This window comes from Marmota marmota, unplaced genomic scaffold (assembly GCF_001458135.2).
Source record: "Marmota marmota marmota unplaced genomic scaffold, marMar, whole genome shotgun sequence".
Classification (NCBI taxonomy): Eukaryota; Metazoa; Chordata; class Mammalia; order Rodentia; family Sciuridae; genus Marmota; species Marmota marmota.
Genome location: NW_026000164.1, coordinates 8628248 through 8652620, shown reverse-complemented (window position 1 = coordinate 8652620; position 24373 = coordinate 8628248). Strand labels below are relative to the sequence as shown.

General features: G+C 43.5%; 1 protein-coding gene across 1 annotated transcript in view; it reads left to right on the top strand.

Annotated features, from left to right (window-relative positions):
- Nucleotides 1-24373, top strand: part of Clcn1 (chloride voltage-gated channel 1) — a 30776-nt gene that overhangs the window by 4844 nt on the left and 1559 nt on the right. The window contains exons 6-20 of the mRNA XM_015493741.2: nucleotides 1126-1203; nucleotides 2288-2366; nucleotides 7364-7489; nucleotides 7789-7873; nucleotides 8102-8203; nucleotides 8506-8590; nucleotides 8848-8997; nucleotides 14012-14081; nucleotides 14259-14369; nucleotides 16908-17121; nucleotides 17360-17493; nucleotides 19523-19767; nucleotides 20140-20251; nucleotides 20525-20604; nucleotides 20823-20861. Coding sequence (XP_015349227.1) covers nucleotides 1126-1203; nucleotides 2288-2366; nucleotides 7364-7489; nucleotides 7789-7873; nucleotides 8102-8203; nucleotides 8506-8590; nucleotides 8848-8997; nucleotides 14012-14081; nucleotides 14259-14369; nucleotides 16908-17121; nucleotides 17360-17493; nucleotides 19523-19767; nucleotides 20140-20251; nucleotides 20525-20604; nucleotides 20823-20861 — 1710 coding nt within the window. The remainder of the gene's footprint in view (nucleotides 1-1125; nucleotides 1204-2287; nucleotides 2367-7363; nucleotides 7490-7788; nucleotides 7874-8101; nucleotides 8204-8505; nucleotides 8591-8847; nucleotides 8998-14011; nucleotides 14082-14258; nucleotides 14370-16907; nucleotides 17122-17359; nucleotides 17494-19522; nucleotides 19768-20139; nucleotides 20252-20524; nucleotides 20605-20822; nucleotides 20862-24373) is intronic.

Here is a 24373-nt window from a genome sequence, read left to right as displayed (position 1 = left end):
GGAGAGAGCTGAGGAGAGAGAGAGAACAATCTAGGGGCACTCTGGGAGCAGTTATGGACTAAAGGCAAAGCCAAGAGGCAACAGGGAGGGGAAACACTGGAAGGTCCCCTCCTGGGGATGCAGGTCAAAAACGTCAGAGCTGGGGGGCTTTCCTTTAGATCAGTCTCTCAACCTGGGCACTGTTGGCATTTGGAACTGGAAAATTCTGTGCTAGAGGTACTGTCCTGTGCAGCGTGGTATTAAGTATCATCCCTAGCCTCTAACCATAGAGGTCAATAGCAACCCCAGTTATGACAACCAGAATGCCCCCAGACATTGCCAAATGTCCCTGGGGGGTGAAATCCTCTACCTAGTTGAGAACCACTGCCTTAGCCACAATCCCCTTATTTTAACATGAGAAAACAGAGACCTAGAAACAGGCTGTGCTTCTTCAAGGTGTCACCCTCTGGTCTCAGTTCATCCTCATGTACCCTTTGCCCCCTGCTGTGGACACTCCACACATCCAGAGTCATGTTTTTAAAATGGAATAGGTCACATCTGACCTCTGATCAGTAACTTCTCTGCAGCTTTTCATACCACTTAAAATCTGAAGGTCTCACCCTAGTCTGCAAGATCTGGGCTGATGACACCCTCCCATCTGCTAACCTTCCAGCCTCCCAGCCTGCCCCGCTCACTGTGCCTGGTTCACAGGGCTTTCTTCCCATCCCTCCACCACACCAAGCTCATCCCCACGTGGGACTCCTGCACTTGCTCTATTCATTCTTCCTCCTGACACTCCTGTGGCTCACTCACTTCATTCAAGGTGCTACTCTGTTTCAACAGGCCCAAGGAGGGGCCTCACCAGGCTACCTTTATCTAAGCACATGTCACCACCCGCCCTCAGCCACCCCATCTCTCTCTCACCCTCCCTCATTGGCCTCTTAGCTGGCATTATCTGAAATGAAAACATGCAGGTCTATTATCTCCCTCTCTGATGAAGCTTCTCAGAGGCAGAACTTCTGTCTGCCCCTTTTCCAGCACTTCATCCAGTGCCTGAAGCAGGAAATATTCATTTCACTGAACCCTCTGACCCGTTCCCTGCCTTGCAGCCTCTCACCCTGAGCCCTGGCTATCCCTCTCTTCTAGGGCCCTTTTGTTCATATCGCCAGCATCTGTGCTGCTGTCCTAAGCAAGTTTATGTCCATGTTCTGTGGGGTCTATGAGGTAAGGTTGAGACACTGGAACACAGTAGGCGCCAGTTGTGAAGAAAGCCAGCCACGTGTGCACAGGGGGCTGGGAGGGCTGCCTCTGCTCCAGGCTGGCCATGATGCTGGAGGGGACATTGCACTAACCACACTCCTATTCTCCTTGGCCCTGCCTGCCCACATGAGCTGTCTAGTGCCTCCGTTTAGCCTGTGCTTGTCCTCCTAGCGCACACCTGTCCTGATCCGTGCCCCACCATGGTGACTGGGCTGGTCTGCCCTCATGTTACCCTGCTAATCCATATCGCTGGATCCTCCATCAGTTCCCCTTGATATCCCTCCTGTGCTGCCCTTGTCCCTTTGCAGTTCCTGACCCCCACCCTGATCTTGCTTACATCCCTCCCGCCTGTCCCACCCTGCCACCCCCTGGCCCCGCGTGCTTCTCTGTTGCAGACCGTGCCTGGGCAGCTTGACCTCCTGGTGCCAGCCTGCGCGGTAGGCGTGGGATGCTGCTTTGCAGCCCCTGTTGGAGGCAAGTTTCACTTCCTCCCCACCCCAGTTGCCTGAGCCAGACTTGGAAGAGGTTTGAGTGGCTGTCACAGCTTAAGGGTGGAGAGGGTCATGCTCACCAAAGGGGCTGGTGGGTGGGCATCCAGGGAGTGACCAGAGATTATCACCCATAACCTCAGTCCCCTGTGTTTTTTCATCAAAGGGCTGGATAGTCTTCTGAGAATAATTGCTGTCTCATGCAGAATTTGCTGACACTTTTCTGCCTGTCCTCTCCTGACTATTTTGCTACTCCCACTCTCACCACGAGTGTCCCCATCTCTAGCCCTCTCTGGTCACTTATAGTCTTACCTGCCTGGTATATATTGGCTTAACTTTAGTTCATCTTCAGTTTGGGCCTTGAGCCACGAGGTCACTTCCTGTTTGTCATACTCACTGAGTTTCTCCTGGCCTGGGAGTCACAGGGGCAGTGGGACCATGATGATTCCCTATGACTTAGGCCTCTAACTCTGCCTTCTTGCTGTCCCTACATGTCTCCCCCACCTCTGCCCCTTGCCCTCCTCCTCCCTCCTGCCTCTCTCTCTCTCTCTCCCTAGTAGCAGCCGTACTATTACACTGATATCCTGACGGTGGGCTGTGCTGTGGGGGTTGGCTGCTGTTTTGGAACACCACTTGGAGGCAAGTTCCCCCTCCCACATCAGGCCACCTACCTGGCCTTTCTCACTGTCAGCCTCACCCAGTACTGGAGCTAACCATTTTCCTATTATCATGAGGACAGCTTTTATGAACATTTTACCAGTGTCTAAGTTCAGTTCCTGCTAAAAGCTGTATGAGTGAGATGTCATAGAAGAGAGTACTGAGCTGAATCAGAGAGGGCGAGTGACTGGAGCAAGGGCATCTGTTGGAAGCTGCCAGGCATTTGAACCAAGGCAGTCTTCATAGTCCTCTACTTATTTAAACCCCATTTGTATCATCAAATCTTTTGCTGCCATGTATCATGTCTTGTGATAGAATCCATGCACTTCTTTCTCCAAGGGAAAGCTTACATTTTGCTGTGTTCTATTAAGGATGTGGGAATTTAAGTGGACTTTATTTAGATAAGGACAATCTCTAAATGAGGGGTCCTTGTGGAATTTTTTTTCCTGATAACAAATTATAGTTTAGTTTGACTCTTTCTACCCATATGAGGCAAGCAGTGGTCTTTCCAATAATTTTTCTTATCATGGATGTGGTTGAAGAGGCTGTTCTGTTTATTTAGTCATCAAAATCAGGTATAGCCACCCTAACAGGGCAGGGATAATATGGATCATTCATTGGATTCATTGGTGATAAAAAACAAAAAAGGTTACCAAGTTGATAACTGAAGGAACAAAATTACAGAAAGGGCATATGCTTTTCAAATGACCACCTGCTAGAGGTTCTTTTCAATGATGAAAATGTGATCAGTCTTTCCCTAGAGGAGTCTTTCAGGTCACTAAAATGGCTTGGCTCAGGAAGAGGGCACAGGTCAGAGTTCAAAGTCAATGCAAACATACCCTGCTGCCTTGTGCTGACCCTGTGCCAAAGCACGCAGCATGGGAGACTGGGTGAGCAGTCACCAGCAGGCACCCATTTGCACTCCTGTTGTCAGCTGTAGTCACTGAAGTCATTAGTCAGTGGAGGGCACTGTGTTTGAACCTCTACTAATGTTACATGTTCACACTTACTTCTATATTCATGTTCACTTTTACTTACTCTTTAACCTTCATAAGATCTGAAGAATGTTTTTAGACAAAAAAGTTTTGTTATTCTAATTTTGTTTCTATTAGCCAAGTTTTTTTTTAAAGTAAAGAATCTACATTTTCTATGTAAAACCGGAATTTCTGAGGTGAATGATAAAGGTTTTTTGGTCCTGTGTAGAGTACAGAAAAGGCATAACCCATAGGAAAGTTACAAATAATTGCTTTGAACACAGAAATTGTTAAGCACTTAGCTGTGATCCCAGCTATTCAGAAAGCTGAGGCAGAAAGATTACAGACAGCCTGGGCAGCTTAGCAAGATCCTGTCTCACAATAAAAATGAAAGGCCTGAGGATGTAGTTCTGGCACTGATGGTGTGCTCCTGGGTTCAATCACCTATTAGAGAAAGAAAAGGAAGGAAAAAAATTAATTATTAAGCACTTGGAAATGAAGGTACTGTGCTCAGGCTGTTTGTATTAAATGATAAATGTTAAAGGTCTCTGTAGATGGCATTACTTGATTTATTTTTTCATGAATATAGAATAATTCTGAAAGAAAAGTTGGTATTAAGATCATTCATTCACCACGTAGACAACTCAGTTCCTTACACTAATGAATGGATTATCATTCAGTAGTCTACTGAAATGACAAACATCTTTTTGCTGTCATTATTTGTCAGGCACCATGCTTAGTCCTGTGCTTGCTGGGTGCTCATGTTTGAAAGGGAAGAAAGACACACAGATCATCACAGCCCAATTAAGTGTCCCAGTGGCAGCCTGGGCAGCAGTGGGAACCTACTCCTAGGCTGCCTGGGGAGCCTGTGAGGCTTTACAAAGGGCAGTGTTTAATATGAGGTTTTGTTAATAAGCAGGAAATTACAAGAAAGACAGTGAGGCAGGGTATACTGGACAGAGGAATAGCATCAAAGTCAAGATCTGGGAAACTGCCATTATATAGGTGAGTGCTATTAGGGGGCATGGAAAAGGAAAATAGGAAATGAGTCTGGAAAGGTAAATGGGCAGAACCATGAAGGTCTTCACGGGCCATGCACAGGAAGGTAGGTTTTATTCTCTAAACTGGGATTGGCCCAAATTTACTTTACAGAACACAGTTCTTCATGGTGTTAATAGATATAACAGGTAAAAAATGGCTTCAAGACCAAATCCGTTGGAAAATGCTTGGTTAAACATGTAGTTTTTTTCTTTAAAAAAACTGGAAGGGTTGTTAGAACAGCTGAGATGCTGACTTGCATGGTGAATGCCCCAAATGTGGCTGGAAACATTCCCACAGAATCCTTTTGGCAGCCACTGTCTTGGGGGACTTGTATCACACAGACCTGACTTTGGGAAGTGCTCTGAAGCCATGGAAGGATTTCGAGGAAGGAAGAGACATGACCAGCTTTGCATATCTGTCCAATCCCTTTGGCACATGCGTGCAGGATAGAATTGGCCTGTGGATTAACAGGATTAATCTAAGATTAACAAGAAGACCATTGTCATAGTCCCAATGCTAGATGACAAAAGACTGAAGTGGGCAGATGTAGAAGAGATTGAGAAGAGGTTGATACATATGAGTGGTAGAAAGAAAAATGGGTGTGACCTGGTGATTTCTTTTATGTGAGGTTTGGAGAGATAGGTGAGAAGGAGGGGCCTAGGCTGACACCAAGATTTCCAGCAAAGGCAGCAAAACAATGGTATTAGTAACCAAGGAGGAGGACATGGGAAGTGAAACAGCTGGGGAGCTGATAAAGATCACTTTGAGTATGTTGAACTTGACATTCCTGTGGCATATCCAAGCAATTCCAAGTAGACAGCTAGCTAGGTAAGTCCAAAACCCAGGAACTGGGCCAAAAACAGGTTTGCTAATCTTGGTATGTAGGTGTAGCTGGCACTGCAGGCAAAGTGAAATTGAGAGCAAGAGAGGGAGACCAAGGACAACACCCTGAGTTGGATAGAGTCATAGAAACCCACAGAAAAATAGAGGAAGATTCAGAGTAGAAGAGAGCAGTGTCCCAGACCCAAGAGGTGAACAGTTTGTTTCTTTAAAGCTTTGTTTCCTTTTAAAAGCACATTTTGTGTTTGGCTCAGGCTAATGTTAAAATAAGCTCTCATTCTTGAGCATACAGTGATAGACTGCTAGGGAAAGTGTCCCAGATCCACACTGTAGGAAAGAAAACCTAGCCCAGGATTTCAAAAAATTGTTGTAAAATATTAATAAGTTGGAAAGTTTCACTGAGGCCACTCAAAGCTGATTTTGCTTTTGTTACTGACAGAGGAAAGGAGGGAGCCCTGCTCCACCTGATCCCCACTGTGGGGATGCCTCCTCTTAGGCAAAAGGCATCTGCGTCCCCTGATGGGATTTGAAGAGCAAGACAGCAGGAGTGGCCAGCAAAGCTGCCCCAGGTCCCCTTGGGCTGGTGCCGCCTGCTGAGAGACCACTCACTCCGTTCTGTTCTCTTCCTTCCTCATCTTACCCTTTCTTACTCCTCTCTGATTTGTGCCAGATACTAAATTGATTTCATAAATCTGAACAAATAACTAGAACTATAATAATCCAAATTCGGAGAGAGTAAGATGAGAATGGGTAGTTTTTACCTGAAGAAAAGATCTAGCTGGCGTGGTTACCCAGAGGAGGTGACATTGGGGCTCACCGTAGGACTCCATTCCCTGGGCACACTTAACTCAGTGTAACCAGTTGACTGTCCCCTGCAGAAGAGGAGGCAGAGGCCCTTGTGGGATCTGAGAGATATGACTTATAGATAAGGAACAGGGAGAAAAAAATTCCTAACATCTGTGATACTGTCCAAAGGGGAAGGCAGGTTGTGGGTTGTAGGCACACCAACAACCAACCATCCATTGTGGGAAGAAAAGGGATAAATCTTGCCATGTTCAATGGAACCTCATCTCCATTCATCTTACTATATGCTGGGTCTCCTTCCTCATTTTTTGCTAAAGATGAGACTTAGCCATGTTTTAATTAATTTTGTTATCAAGTTTTACTTTGCATCTAATTAAAGTCCACCACTTTTAAAGAAAAAACACCCTTATTTATTTATTTTCATATTAGGGTTTGTACCTGGAGTTGCTCTTCCACTGAGCTCCTTTTTATTTTTTTATCTTGAGACAGAGTATTACTAAGTCCAACCCACTTACTCTTAATATGTTTAAAGGTTTATCTCTTTTGAATCTCTTGAAAGCTGTTTTTGTAAACTCATTAGAATTCCTTCCTTAGTCTCCACGCCCCTTACTCTTATTCTATAGATCCCCCTCCTCATTTACTACTCCAGTGATTACTCTCAGAAATAGTACTAATGAGGACTACTAGTTGGACTACAACCCTTTCTTAAGTATGATTGTTTTTAATCTTCTTCCAGCCTTGGTTACCCCCCTTGCTTTGGTCCCTTTCAGTCAGGATTTCTATGTTAATTTTTGTTTGTTTGTTTTAATTTGCATGAGTCCTCTTTCTTTTCTGGGAATTGTCAGCTTGTGTAAATACCCTGCTGCTTTCTTACTTCTCCAAACTCCAGCCCCTGGAGGTAGGCAGTGTCAAGAGAGTCCCAGTGAATTCTGAGCTCTGCCTGGCAATTCTGCTGAGTACCTGCCCTAGAAGCTTCCTCCTTTTAACCTTCCTACAGAGTGTTTTCAACTGCCTTTAAACATCTATTGATATTCAATAGTTGTGAACTACATACTACTCAAACCTACATACTAAGGGGTGGGAGGACACAGCCACTTGAGCCTTATGGTTTGGGGGTAGAGGGCACATCCATTTCCCACCTCTTCCTCCAGCCTGGGCAGGCCTGTGGTGTGCAAACTGCAACACCAAGAGATCATTTCTTTCTACACTGGCCTGTCCCAGATTTAGATTTAAGTTTCAGCAAAAACTCCCCATGTCTGAGCAGTGGGGCAGTGGGACAGTGGGGCAGTGTTTGCTGACCCCGCTTCCCTGTCCCCATAGGAGTGCTATTCAGCATCGAGGTCACCTCTACCTACTTTGCTGTTCGGAACTACTGGCGAGGATTCTTTGCAGCCACATTCAGCGCCTTTGTGTTCCGTGTGCTGGCAGTGTGGAACAAGGATGCTGGTAACAGCGAGGCCCTGGGTGGAGGCCTTGGGACCTAAGGCTGCTGGTGAAAGGACATGGGGGGCAATTTAGGAAAGGAGTGGGTGGCATAATTTAGAAGCAGGCCCAAGGTTATAGAACAAGGACCTAGGTCATGGGGTAGGGAGTACAACTATGGAGTGATTGTGTATAGAAAAATGGAAATCACAAAGATAGGGAGAAATCAGGCCTGGGGGCAAAGGGGCAGGAACCCTGATGGCCCACCCCCCATCTGGCTGGCGGTGGAACCCCCACTGGAACCCTGCCTTCTCATCCTGCAGTCACCATCACTGCTCTGTTCAGAACCAACTTCCGAATGGACTTCCCCTTTGACCTGAAGGAGCTCCCAGCCTTTGCTGTCATCGGGTCAGTGGGGCCAACTGCTCTAGGTGTGGTGAGCAGGGTGTGGGGTGAAGCTATGGATTGGAAGGGACCAGGCCCGGAGGTGCGGTGGGCGAGGGGAAGTGTGGCTTGTGCGGAGAGGTGGGTGGAAGGGAAGGAGGGAGTCTGGGGTTTGTTTCCCTGCAGTGGCTGGGTTGGAGGGATGAGGGTTTCACGCCTGTGAGGTTCCAACCCGATAACTTACGCCCTCAGGATTTGCTGTGGGTTCCTGGGAGCCGTATTTGTCTATCTGCACCGCCAAGTCATGCTTGGTGTCCGAAAGAACAAGGCCCTCAGCCAGTTTCTTGCTAAGCAGTGAGTCACTGCCCTTCCCTTGCCCTACCCATTAAATGTTCTGATTTCTCAAGTTCCTCCCTTTCTCTTTGTAGAAGGCAATAAACGCCTCTAGGTGGCGTGTAGGAGCAGGAATACTGCGGGAAGGGCAAGTTGTGTGGGCTCCTCTATAATGATTACTTTTTTTGGCAAAGAGAATGCTCTTTGTTGAAAGACCTGAGAGACTAGAGTGGACTGCAGGAAACTTGAGCTTGCCAAAGTTCTTGTGGTATTCACCATGGGTGGCTAGGCTGGGGGGAGGGTTAACTCTGTTTCTCTTTCAGCCGCCTGCTGTATCCTGGAATTGTCACTTTTGTCATCGCCTCGCTCACCTTTCCACCAGGAATGGGTCAATTCATGGCTGGAGAGGTCAGCCCTAGGGAGACTGGGGGTTTGGGGTTGGAGGTCAGGTCGCTGCACAGGGACTAGGTCCCTCAATCAGGAAGGGAGGAGACAGCTCAGGCTGTGAAGCTTAAATAGTTTTGCCCATGGGTGGACCCTCCTGGGAAAAGGGAAAAAGGGATCCTTGAACAGACAGGCTGGGGAAAGAGTTCTTCATTCTCCATGTAAAAAAGGAAATACAGTCTCTCCCTGGAGAACCTGCTTGCTCTGCTTCTTCCCCTCAGCTGATGCCTCGCGAAGCCATCAGTACCTTGTTTGACAACAATACGTGGGTAAAACACATAGGTGACCCTGAAAGTCTGGGCCGATCAGCTGTGTGGATTCACCCCCAAGTCAACGTGGTCATCATCATTTTTCTCTTCTTCATCATGAAGGTACTGCTCCCCGACTGCAGACCTCGTAAACGTGTCTTCAATCTAGGTAGCCAGGGTTTGCATGGGGTAAGAGGGGGCAGAAATTCTCTGGTCTTTCTCAGAACTTACAGAAGAAATCATAGAAGCTGCAGAAGTGAACCCAGATCTGGGCTAATTGCTCCGTTCATATCAATTTCGCGATGTTTGACATAATTATAATCACCCTTCCAGAGGTTCCACTTGTTCTCTTATTAAGGCATCTGAGAAGCCAAGTAAACAGAGTTTAGCAATATAGATGGCTGTGTAGAAACCTTGCATTAATTAACCAAATTCCTCCCACATGTTAGATAATTAGTACTTCATTCTCCATGTAACTGATAATTCTTTTTTAAAATATTTTTTAACTGTGGATGGACACAATACCTCTATTTATTTTTATGTGGTGCTAAGGATTGAATCCAGTGCCTCACACTTACTAGGCAAGCACTCTACTACTGAGCCACAACCCCAGCCCCTGACAATTCATTTTTCAGGTGATTTGCACGTAGATTTTCTCCCCAGATTATGGGTAATCGTTTTTCTAGAATTTCAAAAGAGATAAAATATTTAAATTAATTTTAATACTGACTATAAATAATTGTTATAAATGTTATTATTCTTCATTTAGGTAGCTAAGTTATTAGGATCTTTCAACTCAAACCATTTTTTCCTAACTTCAATTAGGATCTTTTTTATATCCATTCTTTTTCATACTTGCCCATCAAAGGTTACATATATATAGCCTACTCAATTATTACCCTGTACAAAGACATTTTTAATTTCCAGCCCTGGTGTGCCATCTAGACAACTGCTGATTGCCTCTTTTCCTTTTTCTATGATTATCCTTCTACTAACACTGTGTCTTGCTTAAATAACCCAACATTTTTCTCTCTATATTAGTGTTCTCATATGTATGTCTGCCTACATAGAACTTTCATGTTTTTGAATACCTTTCTATTAACTTGTTCATTAAAACATTTTATGAATATATATTTGCCCAGGACACAAGTCACTAAGTTATATTTATATTGTTATTACAATACAGTAGGTTTATTTATTCAAAAAATGTTACTAAACACTTGCTATGTGCCACCATGTAATATTTGATCATTGATCTTTGGCTAATCTTATGCTTGCAGTTGAAAAAACTTATTTTCAAAGATCCTTTCTTGTTTTATTTTCTGCTCCTTTAATGTGCTTTTCAATGATCTTATTATAAGTACGAGTATCAAGTATTTCACACACCAGGTCTTTCCACTCTGTAACTCATACTCTCAAGATCCGCTACAGGTTTCTTGAGGCAGTATTTGTGTGTGTTCTCCCCCAGTTCACTTGAAATGTTCACTTCCATATTTTGCACACTTTATTAATTTAATTCTTCTTTATTTCTTCAAAATATTTAAGAATTTTGTTATAAAGAAGTTGTCAGCATCTTGTTAGGTATTTGATTTCTAGACTTTCATTACAGAGTTTGTTTTCTCTAATTATAAATCCAACCCCCACCCCCCCATGTTGGTCATTGAGTCTACAAGTCCATCTGCAGTAGGTGGATTGCAGTTTGGATGATATTTCAGATTTATTGTCCAGTGATGATAATTGTATTTTTCTGATATCTCTCTAAATTGAGTTACTTTGTAACTTTGGAGTTACATACACTGTTAAAGTGTCAAGATTTTGAAAAGTTTTATAGAAACAATATACTGTATATTTTTCAACATTTTCCCTTCACCTCCCACCTCCCCAGATTTCTAGTTATGTATCTGGATTGCTCTTCACAGATTAAAACTTATTTTGAGAAAGCAATTTGGATGCTATAGAAGACCTCAATTGTATATTGCTGTAATTAATTTCTCACAATATTATTGATAATATTTACATCATAAATGTATCAGAAAAAGTAGCACATACTTCCTGGGCTACATTTCAAGTCCAACAGTTTGCAGCAAGCTCATAATATTCTATACTATTTATAAACATAAAAGCACTCCTTGCTACAAATCCGTGATGTTTCCCAGCATTTCACTGCCTAATCATTGGACTCACAACCATGCCCTTCTTTTTTCCAAAGTTTGAGAAATAGCAAACATAGCCAATTTAAAATGTAAAAATTATCATATTAGTCTGTTCTTCATTGCTGTAAAGAAATACCTAGGAAGTCTACTTTGTAATGAAAAGAGATTATTTCAGGCCCCCAGTTCGGGACAACCGAAGAATAGGGACTTCACTGGGTGATGACCGCTTTGTGGCAAAAGGGAGCACATATGTATCTCAGTGTTCAGTCTCTTGTTTTCCCTCTGTCGTCTTATGAAGCCACCAGGAATTAATCATGAGGACTCCACCTAGATGACTTTATCTCATCCTAACCAGTTCTAAAAGGCCCTACCTCTAAACACCATAGTCATGTTGCCACCCTCCTAATACCACACAATGGGAATTAAATTTCAAACCATGAAACCTTGGGGCACTCACACCATATGCAAAACATAGCAGTGAATAAAACTGCTTTTCCACAGTTGGATTTAAAATTTAGTGCCTGTGGACTTCTGGCAGTGTCATACAAACAAGTGGGGTTCTTAGTTCAACTCTTTCATAATTTTGAGGAAGGGAATTTTTACCTTTCTCCATCTTGAACCATGGAAAGTATCATCGTGTTATATGTCAAATGATTATGAATGTGATTCCAGCTTCTCGATTTCCTTTTAAATAAGTCTAACTTTACTACCTATTATCAATATGTTTGCAGCGTAGCCTGAGAACATTATGTTCTCTGTAGAATTCTTTCTGCCTGATCATATATCACTCTGTCTCACGAAGAGTCTATATGCAGTGGCATCTGCGGTAATAAGTCTCTAGTTTCCTAGTTCTCTGTAATTGGTGATTAAAGTCTTGGGAGTTGTGTTCCACATCAGTTCTGGATCTTTTCTTTCATGTGTCAATAGCTAAAAAAAGTCTTGCTAATCTCATGTCATTCTTTGTGCTATGGAGGTTGATAACTTCAGAGTCCTGCCCCCACCCCCAATCCTGAACGTATTCTTACGCTTATCTTGGAGGATAATCTAGTTCATCCTCTGAAATCAGACATATCGGTCATTGATTATCGGTATTACTGGAGCTTTGGGCTTAACCTGAGCCTTCAAAATCCCTGTGGTGTTGTTGTACTTATTCCAAAAAGATGTTCATGATAATTCAAGAGGTCTCAAACTATTAAATGTCATAATAATTTAAGAAGCTTAAGCTACAATTACCTAGAATCTTGTCTCCAGATAGTCTGATGCATGGCCTCCAGTGGGGTCTTGTCATTGCATTTTAAATAATGCCCCTGGATGAGCATCACTCTGTTAGGTATTTTAGTGACTCAGCTCCAATAGTTTTTCTGCTTTATATGAACACTGTTTGACCAGCCTATCATCTTTCCTTCCTTCCTACCTCCATCCTGCCAATTTTCACAGAGCACTGTGCCAGTGAGAGAAGGCAATCACAAGATGCATTCTCTACCCCAAAGGAATTTTCAGTGTATATTTTCTTCATTTTGCGCAATTAGCTTTATGGTTCTCAACTGTTTTAAATAGACATATTCTGCCATGAAAAAGTGTGTTTGGGGCTGGGGTCATGGCTCAGTGGTAGAGTGCTTGCCTCACATGTGTGAGGCACTGGGTTCAATTCTCAGCACTGCATGTAAATAAATGAGTAAAATAAAGGTTCATCAACAACTAAAAAATATTTTTTAAAAAAGTGTATGTTTTGTCTCATCTCACAAAACACACTTTTTTAAGCATCATCTCAGAGCTTCTGGGATTATGCTTCTTCAGAGTCTTCCTTACTGTCTCTTCAATTCAGCCTTGACTGATGGGAAGTCTTTCTAAGGTCCAGAAGTTTAAAAATTTTATTTCTCATTAGTTTGCAGTGCAGTTGGAGCAATTTAAAAAATGTGAATCCTTTAATCATGGCAGTTTGCTTTGACCTTTAGCTGTTACCATCTTGCACCAAATTAGTTTGAGATCCTTATCTAGAATTGGCTTACTTATTTTGGAAGCAATTATAAACCTGTTGCTGAGTTATTATATTAGTCTCATGCCTTTATTTCTTCTGCAGATATTCCAAATGTTCAACCACTATTTTCTTTTCATTCTGTTTCTCAGTTCATTTATATTCTTTGCCTTAGAATGTGCATACTGCTTTAGCTAAAATTGTCCCAATTTCTTTTGGAATACTACCTTATGAAGTTGACCTTGGAGATCTTTTCTATTGTATTGGCTGCCTAATTGGGCTCTTGCTTCATCCTTTCAGAACATTCAGGACAGGTTGATTTTTTTGTGTGTGCGTGGTGGGGGACAAAGCCAAGACCTCACATATGCTAAGCACATTTTCCATCACTGAAAAACATCCCCGTCCCCAGATCTAATTTTTCAAAGCAAATAGCTCAGGCCAAACAGTCTTCCTTTCAGGTTTCTCTGTGAGGTTCGCCATATGGGGGGCTTTGTAAAGACACATGGAAGCTAAATTCATTACGCAATAAGTCACTAGGACTTAAGTGCTTACCAGTTAGAGCTGGGGCTCCTTTTCAGAAATATTACCTGACCAGGAAAATAAATCTAGCTTTAAGAGTTTCAGGCTGCTCTAGAGGTGAACTGTCTGGGTTAAGTGCGTACAGTGGGCTCAGGGTCTTTGGGGCTTGAAAGGGGGGTCCTCTGGGGCTCTATTCCTGATTACAGATTGTCAAAAGGGAAACAGTCATTCAAAGTAGGAGGGATTTAGTTTAGCCCTCTGCAGGAACTTTCTTATCCTGTTGTCTTTTGTGATCTCTCATCCCAAAAGTACCAAGTTTTTGGTTTTGTAGAAAAGATGGCAGGCAAGATGGCTTCCAGAGGATTAGCTATCCCTGGATTTCTGTGATGACTCTTGAGGTCGGAAGGACCACAAGAAGTGAGAGTGTGTGTGTGAATGTGTGTGTTGGGCAGAGTTGAGAGGGGATTCTAATACTTCTTTGTTACCCTAGTTTTGGATGTCCATCGTGGCCACCACTATGCCCATACCTTGTGGAGGCTTCATGCCTGTGTTTGTGCTAGGTAAGTTCTGATGGCATCAAACCGGTAGCTGCAATCTAGGGTTCTGAGAATCAAGAAAGAACCTGAGATGCTGGAAGTTTGTATTTGCCCTTAACACTCATGAGAGATTATCCTGAAAACAGGGAGAATAAAGAACTTGGATTTCACAGCACGTTCCTTCTTTTATCTTCCCACTAGGAGCTGCATTTGGAAGATTGGTAGGAGAGATAATGGCCATGCTGTTCCCTGAAGGTATCTTATTTGATGACATCATCTACAAGATTCTTCCTGGGGGCTATGCAGTTATTGGTGAGAAACTTCCCATCCTCTGGTAACAAACATTGGGTACCCCAAACTCCCACAATCAAACTCTCCGAATACATCTTCATTGCAGTGTACACAATATGGTTTCAATTTGAGGCCATCTAATTCAACTTCTGTGCAAATAACCAACCCTTGGCTCTGACACCAGCTCCTATTATACTTCTGCAGGCCTTAGTTTCCTCATGTGGATGAGGGATAATGGGGACTAAATGTGAAACATCTTGGATCCTGTCTGCATATTCAGTGAGGGTTTTTTCCTTTCCTTCCTAAGAATCATGGAACCAATAAAGCAGGTGACTGGCTCAGGTAAACTCCATCTGAAAGGGGCTAATGTTAATAAGGACTAAGGACACAGGAGCGGCAGCTGAGAGACATGAGCTCTAGGTTCTCCCTGCTACTTGTTACCTGGACAGCCATGGAGAAAGCTGCCTGAGCCTTAGTTCCTTTACTCTGAAGTGACTTCTGGGATGGAGCCATCAAAGTGACTGATATAATCCCCAGGATCATCATGCATTTTCCCACCCTCCCCTCTTCATCCAAATCCAGAAGCACCAACCAGCTTTGTGGCTCATGTAGTATCTTGCTCCCAGTCTCATTATAATGTCTTCCTTTTGTCACTCAGAGTCAAGGATTCTTTTTTTTCCCATACTGTTTATTGGTACATTCTAGTTATACACCATGGTGGGACTTGTTATTACGTAGTCACACATTCGCACAATATAATTTGGCCAATATCCTTCCCCATATTTCCTTTTTCTCTTCCCTTCTCCCTCCCCCTGGTCCTTTTCCTCTATTTTACTGATTTCCCTTCATTTTTTGTGAGATTCCCTCCTCCACCTTTCTGTTCCTTTTTCCTCTCTAGTTTCCACATGAGAGAAAAACACATGACCCTTGACCTTCTGAGTCTGGCTTATTTCGCTTAACATAATGGTCTCTAATTCCTCCATTTTCCTGCAAATGACATAATTTCATTTTTTATTTATGGCTGAATAAAACTCCATTGTGTACATACACCACATTTTCTTTACCCACTCATCCCTTAGAGTCAACTATTCTTATCCTTTATCTTCGTGCCTCTCAGGTATCCCTCCCCATCCTCCCTGGTGGACATTTCCCAGTTTATGTGTCCTGTGATAGACAATGTTCTGAAGTATGTTGGATGCATCACCCCAGTAGTGTCATTCCTCCCAATATTTCCCTCTGTGACTTTTTCTTGTTCCATTTTCACATATACCATCCCAACGTTTTACCTTAGGCTATCTAATATTTATATTTAAGTAAAAAATGTAGTCAGTGCAGGAGGGACTATTTGGATTGAGGAGAAAACAACTTAAAAAATTAAGCAAGATAGATTCATAGAATCATAACATTTTTGAATCGGCAACAGCTTTAGAAATCATTTAAGGATGCTTTCACTATACAGGTGAGAGCATGGGATTACAGAGAAATTAATCTCTGTTCATACAGTTGAGGCATAGAATCAGGATCTGATCAGGTCTCATTGCTCCAAGTCCATAGAACGATTCTTGGGTTTTCATTAATTGTTGGCATCAAGGCCCATGGTAAAATACCATCATGATTTTATTACAGAAATTTTTTTCTGGTACTGGGGATTGAACCCAGGAACACTCTACCACCCAGCCACACCCCAGCCCTTTTTATTTTATTTTGAGATATGGACTTGCTAAGATATGAGACTAGTTTTGAACTTGTGATCCTTCTGCATCAGCCTCCAGAGTTTCTGGGAGTATAGGCATATGCCACAGCACCCAGCTTAACATAGTATTTTAAAAACCAATTATGGATCTGGGTGCAGTGGCATACGCCTATCATATCAGCAACTCTAGAGGATAAAAAATTAGTTCAAAATTTAAAAAGGGCTGGAAATATAGCTCAGTGGCAAAACACCTCAGGTATGATAGATAGATAGATAGATACATACATACATACATACATACATACATATATAAAATTGAAAAATAAAGTGCTCAGTTAAAAATTATCCAAACTTTCACAGGACATGATGGCACACACCTGTAATCCAAGTGGCTCAAAAGGCTGAGACAGAAGGATCATGAGTTCAAAGCCAACTTCAGCAAGTGAGTTGCTGAGCAACTCAGTGAGACCCTGTCCCCAAATAAAGTACAAAATTGGGCTTGGGCTGGGGATGTAGCCCTGGTTGAGTGCCCTTGAGTTCAATCCTCAGTACCAAAAAAAAAAAAAAAAAAAGATTCAAACTTTCAAAAACAAAGAATAGATTGAACATTACTACCTTCATCTTGTAAATTAAAATCTTGGCACACAAAAAGATTTTGTGACTTACTGAAGATTACACAACAAGGTCTAAAGGATGGATTTCTAACAGGTCTGCATTCTAGCTCTACACTTGACAAATTGTTATCTCAGGAATGTTGGCACCGCCAAGGTCCCGTCTCTCATTCTGTATAATTCGCATCACATCCCCAAGTGTCCTTGCCAACCATGGCTGCCTTAACCTACTGATCCTTTCCCATGTCATTCTAGGAGCAGCAGCGCTGACGGGTGCCGTGTCCCACACAGTTTCCACAGCTGTGATTTGCTTTGAGTTAACTGGTCAAATTGCTCACATCCTACCCATGATGGTAGCTGTTATCTTGGCCAACATGGTGGCTCAGAGCCTGCAGCCCTCCCTCTATGACAGCATCATCCAGGTCAAGAAGCTACCCTACTTGCCTGACCTTGGTTGGAACCAGCTCAGGTCAGGGACACTACCTGGAATTAGCACAGAGTTGATGAGGGAGAGGGGGCTCTGAGGTTGAGATGGAGATCAGGGTCAATGTTGGGAAGCACTGTTTTTAATTATATTTGTGTTTCCATGTACTAATAAATACTGTGAGTGACTAGTGCATGGCAAACCTCAAGGGAGGAATGGAAGGGACAGCAAGGGCATAGGCATGTGTGTGGGGGCCAACCCACCCTGCTTTCTCCCTCCATAGCAAATTTACAATCTTCGTTGAAGACATCATGGTACGTGATGTGAAGTTTGTTTCCGCTTCTTGCACATACGGGGAATTGCGATACCTGCTCCAGACAACCACAGTCAAGACTTTACCACTGGTGGATTCAAAAGGTTAGTGGGAAGGAAAGAAGCAGACTTCTGAGCTGGTGACCTAAACTGGGGTTGTACAGAGGCAGAGGTGGCTCTGTTGAGCAGGCTTGCCTACACAGCCACCCTCCTGCTGTGGAAGGCCCAGCCTGGACTCATAGGGATCTTGATCTTCCTAGAGGAAAAGGTCAATGAGGAAGTGGTCAAAAATCCAGTTAAATAAATACAGTCGATTCTTATTGTTGGAGGCACTTCTGTTCTATAAAGTCACCATGAGCCCAGAATTAGTGAGCACTATACTGAACAATTGCCCTTAGGGGAAACATGGCAATAGGTTCCTTGGAGACTCTGGTCAGTATTTTGTCAACTAATCAGCATATAAACTTATATTATATGTGTTCCTGTTTAAGGATGCATTATTTAATAGATATTTGTTATTTATTAACATTTAACTTGTGGCAACAGCACTGTAATCATTCCCGAACGAAGCTTACCCTAATACACATACTTTCTCCGTACGGCATATCCCAGCCTCCTTATGCTTAGGAACACTAGACAGCACTTCAGCACCATGGTATTATGTTTGGGGGCCATTTTAAGCAGCAAAATCACCAATACAAAGCTTGAAGATGCAAAAATCATGGCTTTAAGAAGCTTGCAAAAAAGAATCCTTATTTACAATACTCAAGCTGAAAGGAGAAAGCTAAGCCCTATTTTGTTCAACCCCAGATGGGGACATGAGCATTGGGAAACTTAAATATTTTGTTCCTCTGTATGTGTCTGTGAATTACAGCAAAAGCACCTCTAATATTGATATGGGGTTACAAATGTACTTTAGGGAGTAGGTGAATTCACAAATAGGAAATACATGAATAATGAGAATCATAGCCTTTTACTACTTAACTAAATCACACCTGTTCTTTAATGTTCAACTTAAGGAAGAGATGAAACTGTTCCCTAGGGAGGAATGAATGGTTTTAGTAAACAGTGACTTCACATATCTCTTCCCTCACCATACCTCTTGCCCAGATTTGGTAGCTCATCCTACTTTGTATTATTTCATTGTGGTTTATATATTTATGTTTTGTCTTCCTCACTATTCCTTAAAGGTAGAATAGTGTCTACCTTTAAGGAATAATGAGGAAGACAAGCTATAGCTTCTGACTTTCCAGCATGCCTTGTCCTAAATATTTACTAGATATTCAATAAATACTTCTCTAGTGAGTGTTTAAATTATGCAATAGAGAAACATCAGGTGGAGCTATTTGGAGCCATTAAGATTGTTAGTTCTGATTTCAAATAATCAGAATATCCAAATTTCTCAATTTAGACATTTTCTCTAAACTAAGGCAGGTTCTATTATGCTATAAAGCAATGGATCTTGGTGTAAAGGTATAGCCCATGAGGTGCAGGATTTTCACTGTAATAACTGAGACTTAGCACAATTTATCTCAGTAACACTGCTACAATTTTATGACCTTAAAACTTAATGGAAATGTTAATTATTATAGCAGAATTTCTGTAAACATATCCTGACCTTTCCAGAAAAAGTAGGCATTTATTTATGTCTAGAAGGACCCAGTTTAAGTGATGACATGTCAAATGTGAAAGGCAGTGTCCTTGTTTCCCTTCTTCCAGAGTAGAAGACACGTGCTTGCATTGTTTGTACTTCTTTCAAAGTGTGCTCAGGTCATAGCCTGTTTGAATGACTTTTCACAGATTATTCTATTGGACAGGGTTGATTGATCCATTTTAATACTGAGCTCCTCTATTTGCAAACATTCTATATGAGGACAGCATCCAAATAAGTACACTTTTGCACCAATTGATGTGATACCAATTGGGCCTGTAAGTGCTAAATGTGTGAAATAGAAGGGATGGAGTGAGGTCAACCCTGGAGGATTTTTGAAATGAGTTTTTAGAAAGAGAGGGCTGGAGAGGAAAAAAAAAAAAAAAACAGCAGACACTGGGTTTCTGCTCCCGTGGCTCAGTTGTGCCAGGTAGCTGAGCAGAGTCCGGAGCAGCCCCCAGGCTGAGCGTGGGTTCCCCCCAGATTCAATGATCCTGCTGGGCTCCGTGGAGCGCTCAGAGCTGCAGTCGCTCCTGCAGCGCCACCTTTGTCCGGAGCGGAGGCTGCGAGCTGCCCAGGACATGGCGCGGAAGCTGTCCGAGCTGCCCTACGACGGCAAGGCGCGGCTGGCAGGGGAGGGGCTCCCTGGCGGCGCGCCCCTGGGGCGGCCCGAGTCCTTCGCCTTTGTGGATGAGGATGAAGACGAGGACCTCTCAGGGAAAACCGAGGTGATGAGCCTGGAAGGGCCAGGGGGAGCCGGACCGAGGGGGCGAAGGGAAAGAAAGTTGTCGGCAGGGGTCGCTAGCGACATCTCCACCGTTTGGCGATGGCTGGGCTGGACCGTGACAGGTGCAGGGAAACTAGGAGATGGGAGACCAAATGTGGATGGATGACTGAGAATTCTGGATTGGGTGAAATAAAGGCAGTCCTCTGAGTCCAGTCCCTGAAGGAGATAAGGTTGTAGGTGACTGTCGATGGGAATTCAAAGGGATGTAGGAACCTGAGCCACCGGGAGGAAAAGTTAGATTTCCCAGGACACTCACTGGGAAAGGCAGGGAGGTCTCTTCTCTGAGGCTGAGAATTTTTATTATTTCTTTCAGCTGCCTCCTCCTCCTCCTCCTCCCCCCTTTCCTGCTGCTCCATCCGCCCCTGAAGAGCCCAATGGACCCCTGCCCAGCCACAAGCAGTCACTGGAAGCCCCCGAACCTGCAGGTGAAGACCTCCTAGCATACCCCTAACTCAGGCCTTGGGTTGAGTCTGAGCTCACCACCTAAGGCCTACTCCTATGAGGAGATATGCGACTGGTGATGGCGGGAGGAGGTCTTATTGCCCAATTTTCCTTATTACTGCCCCCAGGGGCAGAGGTGGAAGAGACGTGTCTACAGAAATGAGGCACCTGGGAAGTGCAGTCCTTTGGTGGCAAAGTATCAGGGACCGCTCAGAAGCCCCTGGCCATTTCTTCTCTCTATGCACCACTCCTTTCAGGTCAAAGATTCTCCATCATCCATTGCCTGCTAGGCTGCTTGCTGGGCAGAGCTCGCCCTGCAAAAAAGAAAACAACCCAGGTGAGAGGAGATGTGTTCACAGGGACTAGGGGAAAGGGATCTTGTCTTTGAGAAGTGGGAAACCATGGTCCATAAACAGGGGTAGAGATGCCTGCGGGGAAGATGACTTGGAAAGGAGGTTTCTGTGGCCTTGGCCAGGAAGAGATGACTCCTGCTTCATGGGAAACCGTTGCTAGTGTGAGAAGAAAAAGACCTTGACTCATGTCTTTCTTCTCTAGGATTCAACAGATTTGGTGGATAACATGTCACCTGAAGAGGTAAGTAAGAGAAACTGCAACCTTGGGTGGATTGTTCTGCCCCTTGGAGGTATTGATGATTTTTTTCCTACTTTCTTCATTGTGTTATTGTTAAGGATAAAACAATGCTTCCTAGACAGGAAGCATTTTGAGAGGTGGGAATAAGGTATAATTGTGGAGAGTAGGGAGCATGTGATGGGCCCAACAGTATTCTCTGAGGAACAGAATTGTTAAAGTTCTGAGCCTCTGTGGGAAGATGGGGCCATGGTACTAAGATGAGCCTTGAATCTTCTGGAGTTAAGGGACATTCTAGACCAGGCAAAGGCCATTCAGAAGGGTGGCACTTAACTGAAGTAAAATGGCACCATGGATCCAGCTCTAACCACAAGGATGGAGAAGAACCACATTAAAACTATCATGGATGAATCTGCCCTGGTGGTGGATATGGTACTAGACCCATCAGGCCCTGAAACTGTCAGACAGTGAGTCTGGGATCTGCAAATGGAAGACAAATCATGTGTGGGGACAGGTGCCTATCTCCTAAAGAGGCAGTTACCAAGTCCTCCAGAGAAAACCCAATACTGACTGTGCTTGTTTGTGAGGAGAGAACAGAATGTAGAGCAGTGGTTGGGAGCCTGATCAAAACAGGCCCTAGGGGTTGTAGAGGAGCAAAAAAATCCATTAGCAACTATTTCGTGTAGCATAGAAGAGTACAGGCTGGCTGCAAATCCTGAAGAGGCAGAGCTTTTAAAGTGGGTAGCTGACAAAAAGCCATGGTGGGTTCTATTTTAAAATAAACATCTTATTGGACATCCACAATGAGTATGTGCTGCATATCAGAAGTACTGCAGGCTCAGAGGAGGAGGTTGTGGGTTGGTGGGAAGAAAGAAAAGAAACCTTCCCTTTCTCCCCTGCCACTCCTCCAAACACACGCCCTTCTGATACATGACTTGCGGAAAAGTTAAATAGATGATCACAGAGGCAAGAGAAGAAACCTTCCTTGGGACACAAAAAGGAATCAGATGGGCTATGACTGCATTTTAGGAGTATTTTGTTAAGTTCCTAAATCCGATAATATAAATACATATGCTTTTATTGTACCAAAAAGTGAAAACCAGAGCTGGATGTGGTAGCACATGTCTATAATCCCAATGACCCTGTAGGCTGAGGAAGGAGGATTACAAATTTGAGGCTAGCCTCAGCAACTTAGTGAGAGCCTGTCTCAAAGTTTTAAAAGAAAAAAAAAGGATGTGGCTCACTAGTAAAGTGCCCCTGGGCTCAAATTCCAGTATCACAGTAAATTAATTAATTAATTAATTAATTAATGAAAGACAGCTAATTTGATCAATGTGGTCTTTTTTTTTTTTCTTATACTGAGGATTGAACTCAGGGGCACTTGACCACTAAAGCATATCCCCAGCCCAATTTTGTATTTTATTTAGAGACAGGGTTTCACTGAGTTGCTTAGTGCCTTGTCATTGCTGAGGTTGGTTTTGAACTCCTGATCCTCCTGCCTCAGCCTTCAGAGTCACTGACATTACAAGCATGCACCACCATGCCCAGCTGATCAATATGGCTTTTTAATGATTGTTGGAAATAAAGTTCAGCCAGACATAAAAAGAAGATAGATCATATATTTCTAGCTTGTCTTTCCCAAGGAAAACTTTAAGAAACTACCCACTCCCATGTGACAAGTTATGGAGGTATTTTGGAAAGATAAGGTACAAATTCAGGATATTTTGAACACATTTCTCATATCAAATCAGATGAGATGACAACCTTGACAATATCAAGATGTTGGTATTGACAAAAAATATAAGGGAACTATGGGAATTATGAAAATAATTCAATATGGTAAGAATTCATTCAATGTCCCAGCAAATCTGCATATTCTGTTTAGAGTATACACGGTTAGAGGTCTGGTTTCTAACTGGTGCTGAGCTTTTTGCAAGACCCTACAGCAGCATCCTCTTCCCTTTACACAGAAACAGGGGCTGTACCTTGGTCAGCACACAGTTCTAGAAGCCGGGCTCCACCCATTGCTGACTGTGGAGTCTTGGGCACTTGTGTGCCTCTGCTTCCTCATCTGCAACGTGAAGATGAAGATAGGGTTATGGGGGAGCATTCAGTGAGCTAAGACACGTAAAGCAATTAGAATGATTCTTGGCACAGAGGAAGTGTGTGTATTACTGCTGCTGGAGAGGCAAAAAAGGAAGCTGAGCAGGCCAGAAATTATCATGGAAGAGGACAGGACCCACCCTATCCATCCTGTAATATATCCTGCCTGCAGCAGTCCTGCTAAGTGCGCGTCCATCCTGTGCTGAGGTTAAACTTTGTAGGAACCTTTATTCAGGAGTTTAGAGGAGCTGTCCAGGAGCCTCAGGAAAGGACAGATGGAGGGAGCCTCTCTGTGGGCCACACACTAGACCCTAGAATTCAGTGACAGCCTTTGTTGTTATTCTCCGAAGCTTAGAGGTACAGATTTGGACAAAAAGGGAAATAAGTAGGTAAAGCACTACATCACTCAGAGAATACAGACTGAAGAACAATTTTAGAAACTCTTAGGTCCTTTTATGACATAACGGTTCGTTTGTAATCTTGGAGTTTCCAATTTGTTTATCTAATGTCAAGAGAATTGCTAGAGCCAGGCTAGAATGCCAGTAACCTTAGCTCAGGAGGCCGAGGCAGGAGTATGGCAAGTTTGAGGCCAGCCTGGGCAATTTAGCAAGACCCAAAATAAAAAGTAAAAAGGACTGAAGATGTAGCTCAGAGGTAGAGTGCTTGCCTAGCATCTTTAAGCTCTGCATTTGATCCCCAGTTTAAAAAAAAAAAAAAGGATTATTATACTGGCCTTTGTGCCTCAATGTTCCTATCATAGACCAAACTCAAAAACTAACAAACTAAAACCAGCTTTCCTCAAGTTACCTGAGTGCCATGAGATGCCAGTCTGCTTAAATTCAATACATATTCAGCGTGATTGACTTCATCAGAGGTTGCTGTGCTAATTTCTTCATGTATATAGCAATCTGTGCGTGCAGCATTATCAAGGAGCAGGTGTCTGGTAGGCAGAGGAAAGACAAACGCCAGGCAAGGGCGAGCATAACCAATGCCATTTCTGAAAAGGAAAGACTTGCAGAGCTCCACAGGGAAGAAAAAGAAGGACAGTACGTCTGGCTGGGAAAGTCAGGAATGACATGATGTGGGGAGGGGGTTGGTGCCAGAATCCAGGTGGTGAGAACAGCAAAGACAACCAGAAGGTGCATTTGAAGAACAGAAAGCGATTGGGTTTGATTGGATCAGGGGGTCTATGGGAATAGTGGAAAATAAGGCTGGAAAGACAGGTCGGAAGTCAGTGTTTGGGGTCCCATGGATGAGGGCTTGGGAGACTAGAAGAAGGAACCCTTTTCTTGGTATCCAAGAGTGCAGGGTGGGTCTAGGGCCTGATGAGAGAGAGAGAGAGAGAGAGAGAGAGAGAGAGAGAGAGAGAGAGAGCAGTCTCTGGCATCTGAACGGTCAAGGGTAGCATGGGTTCA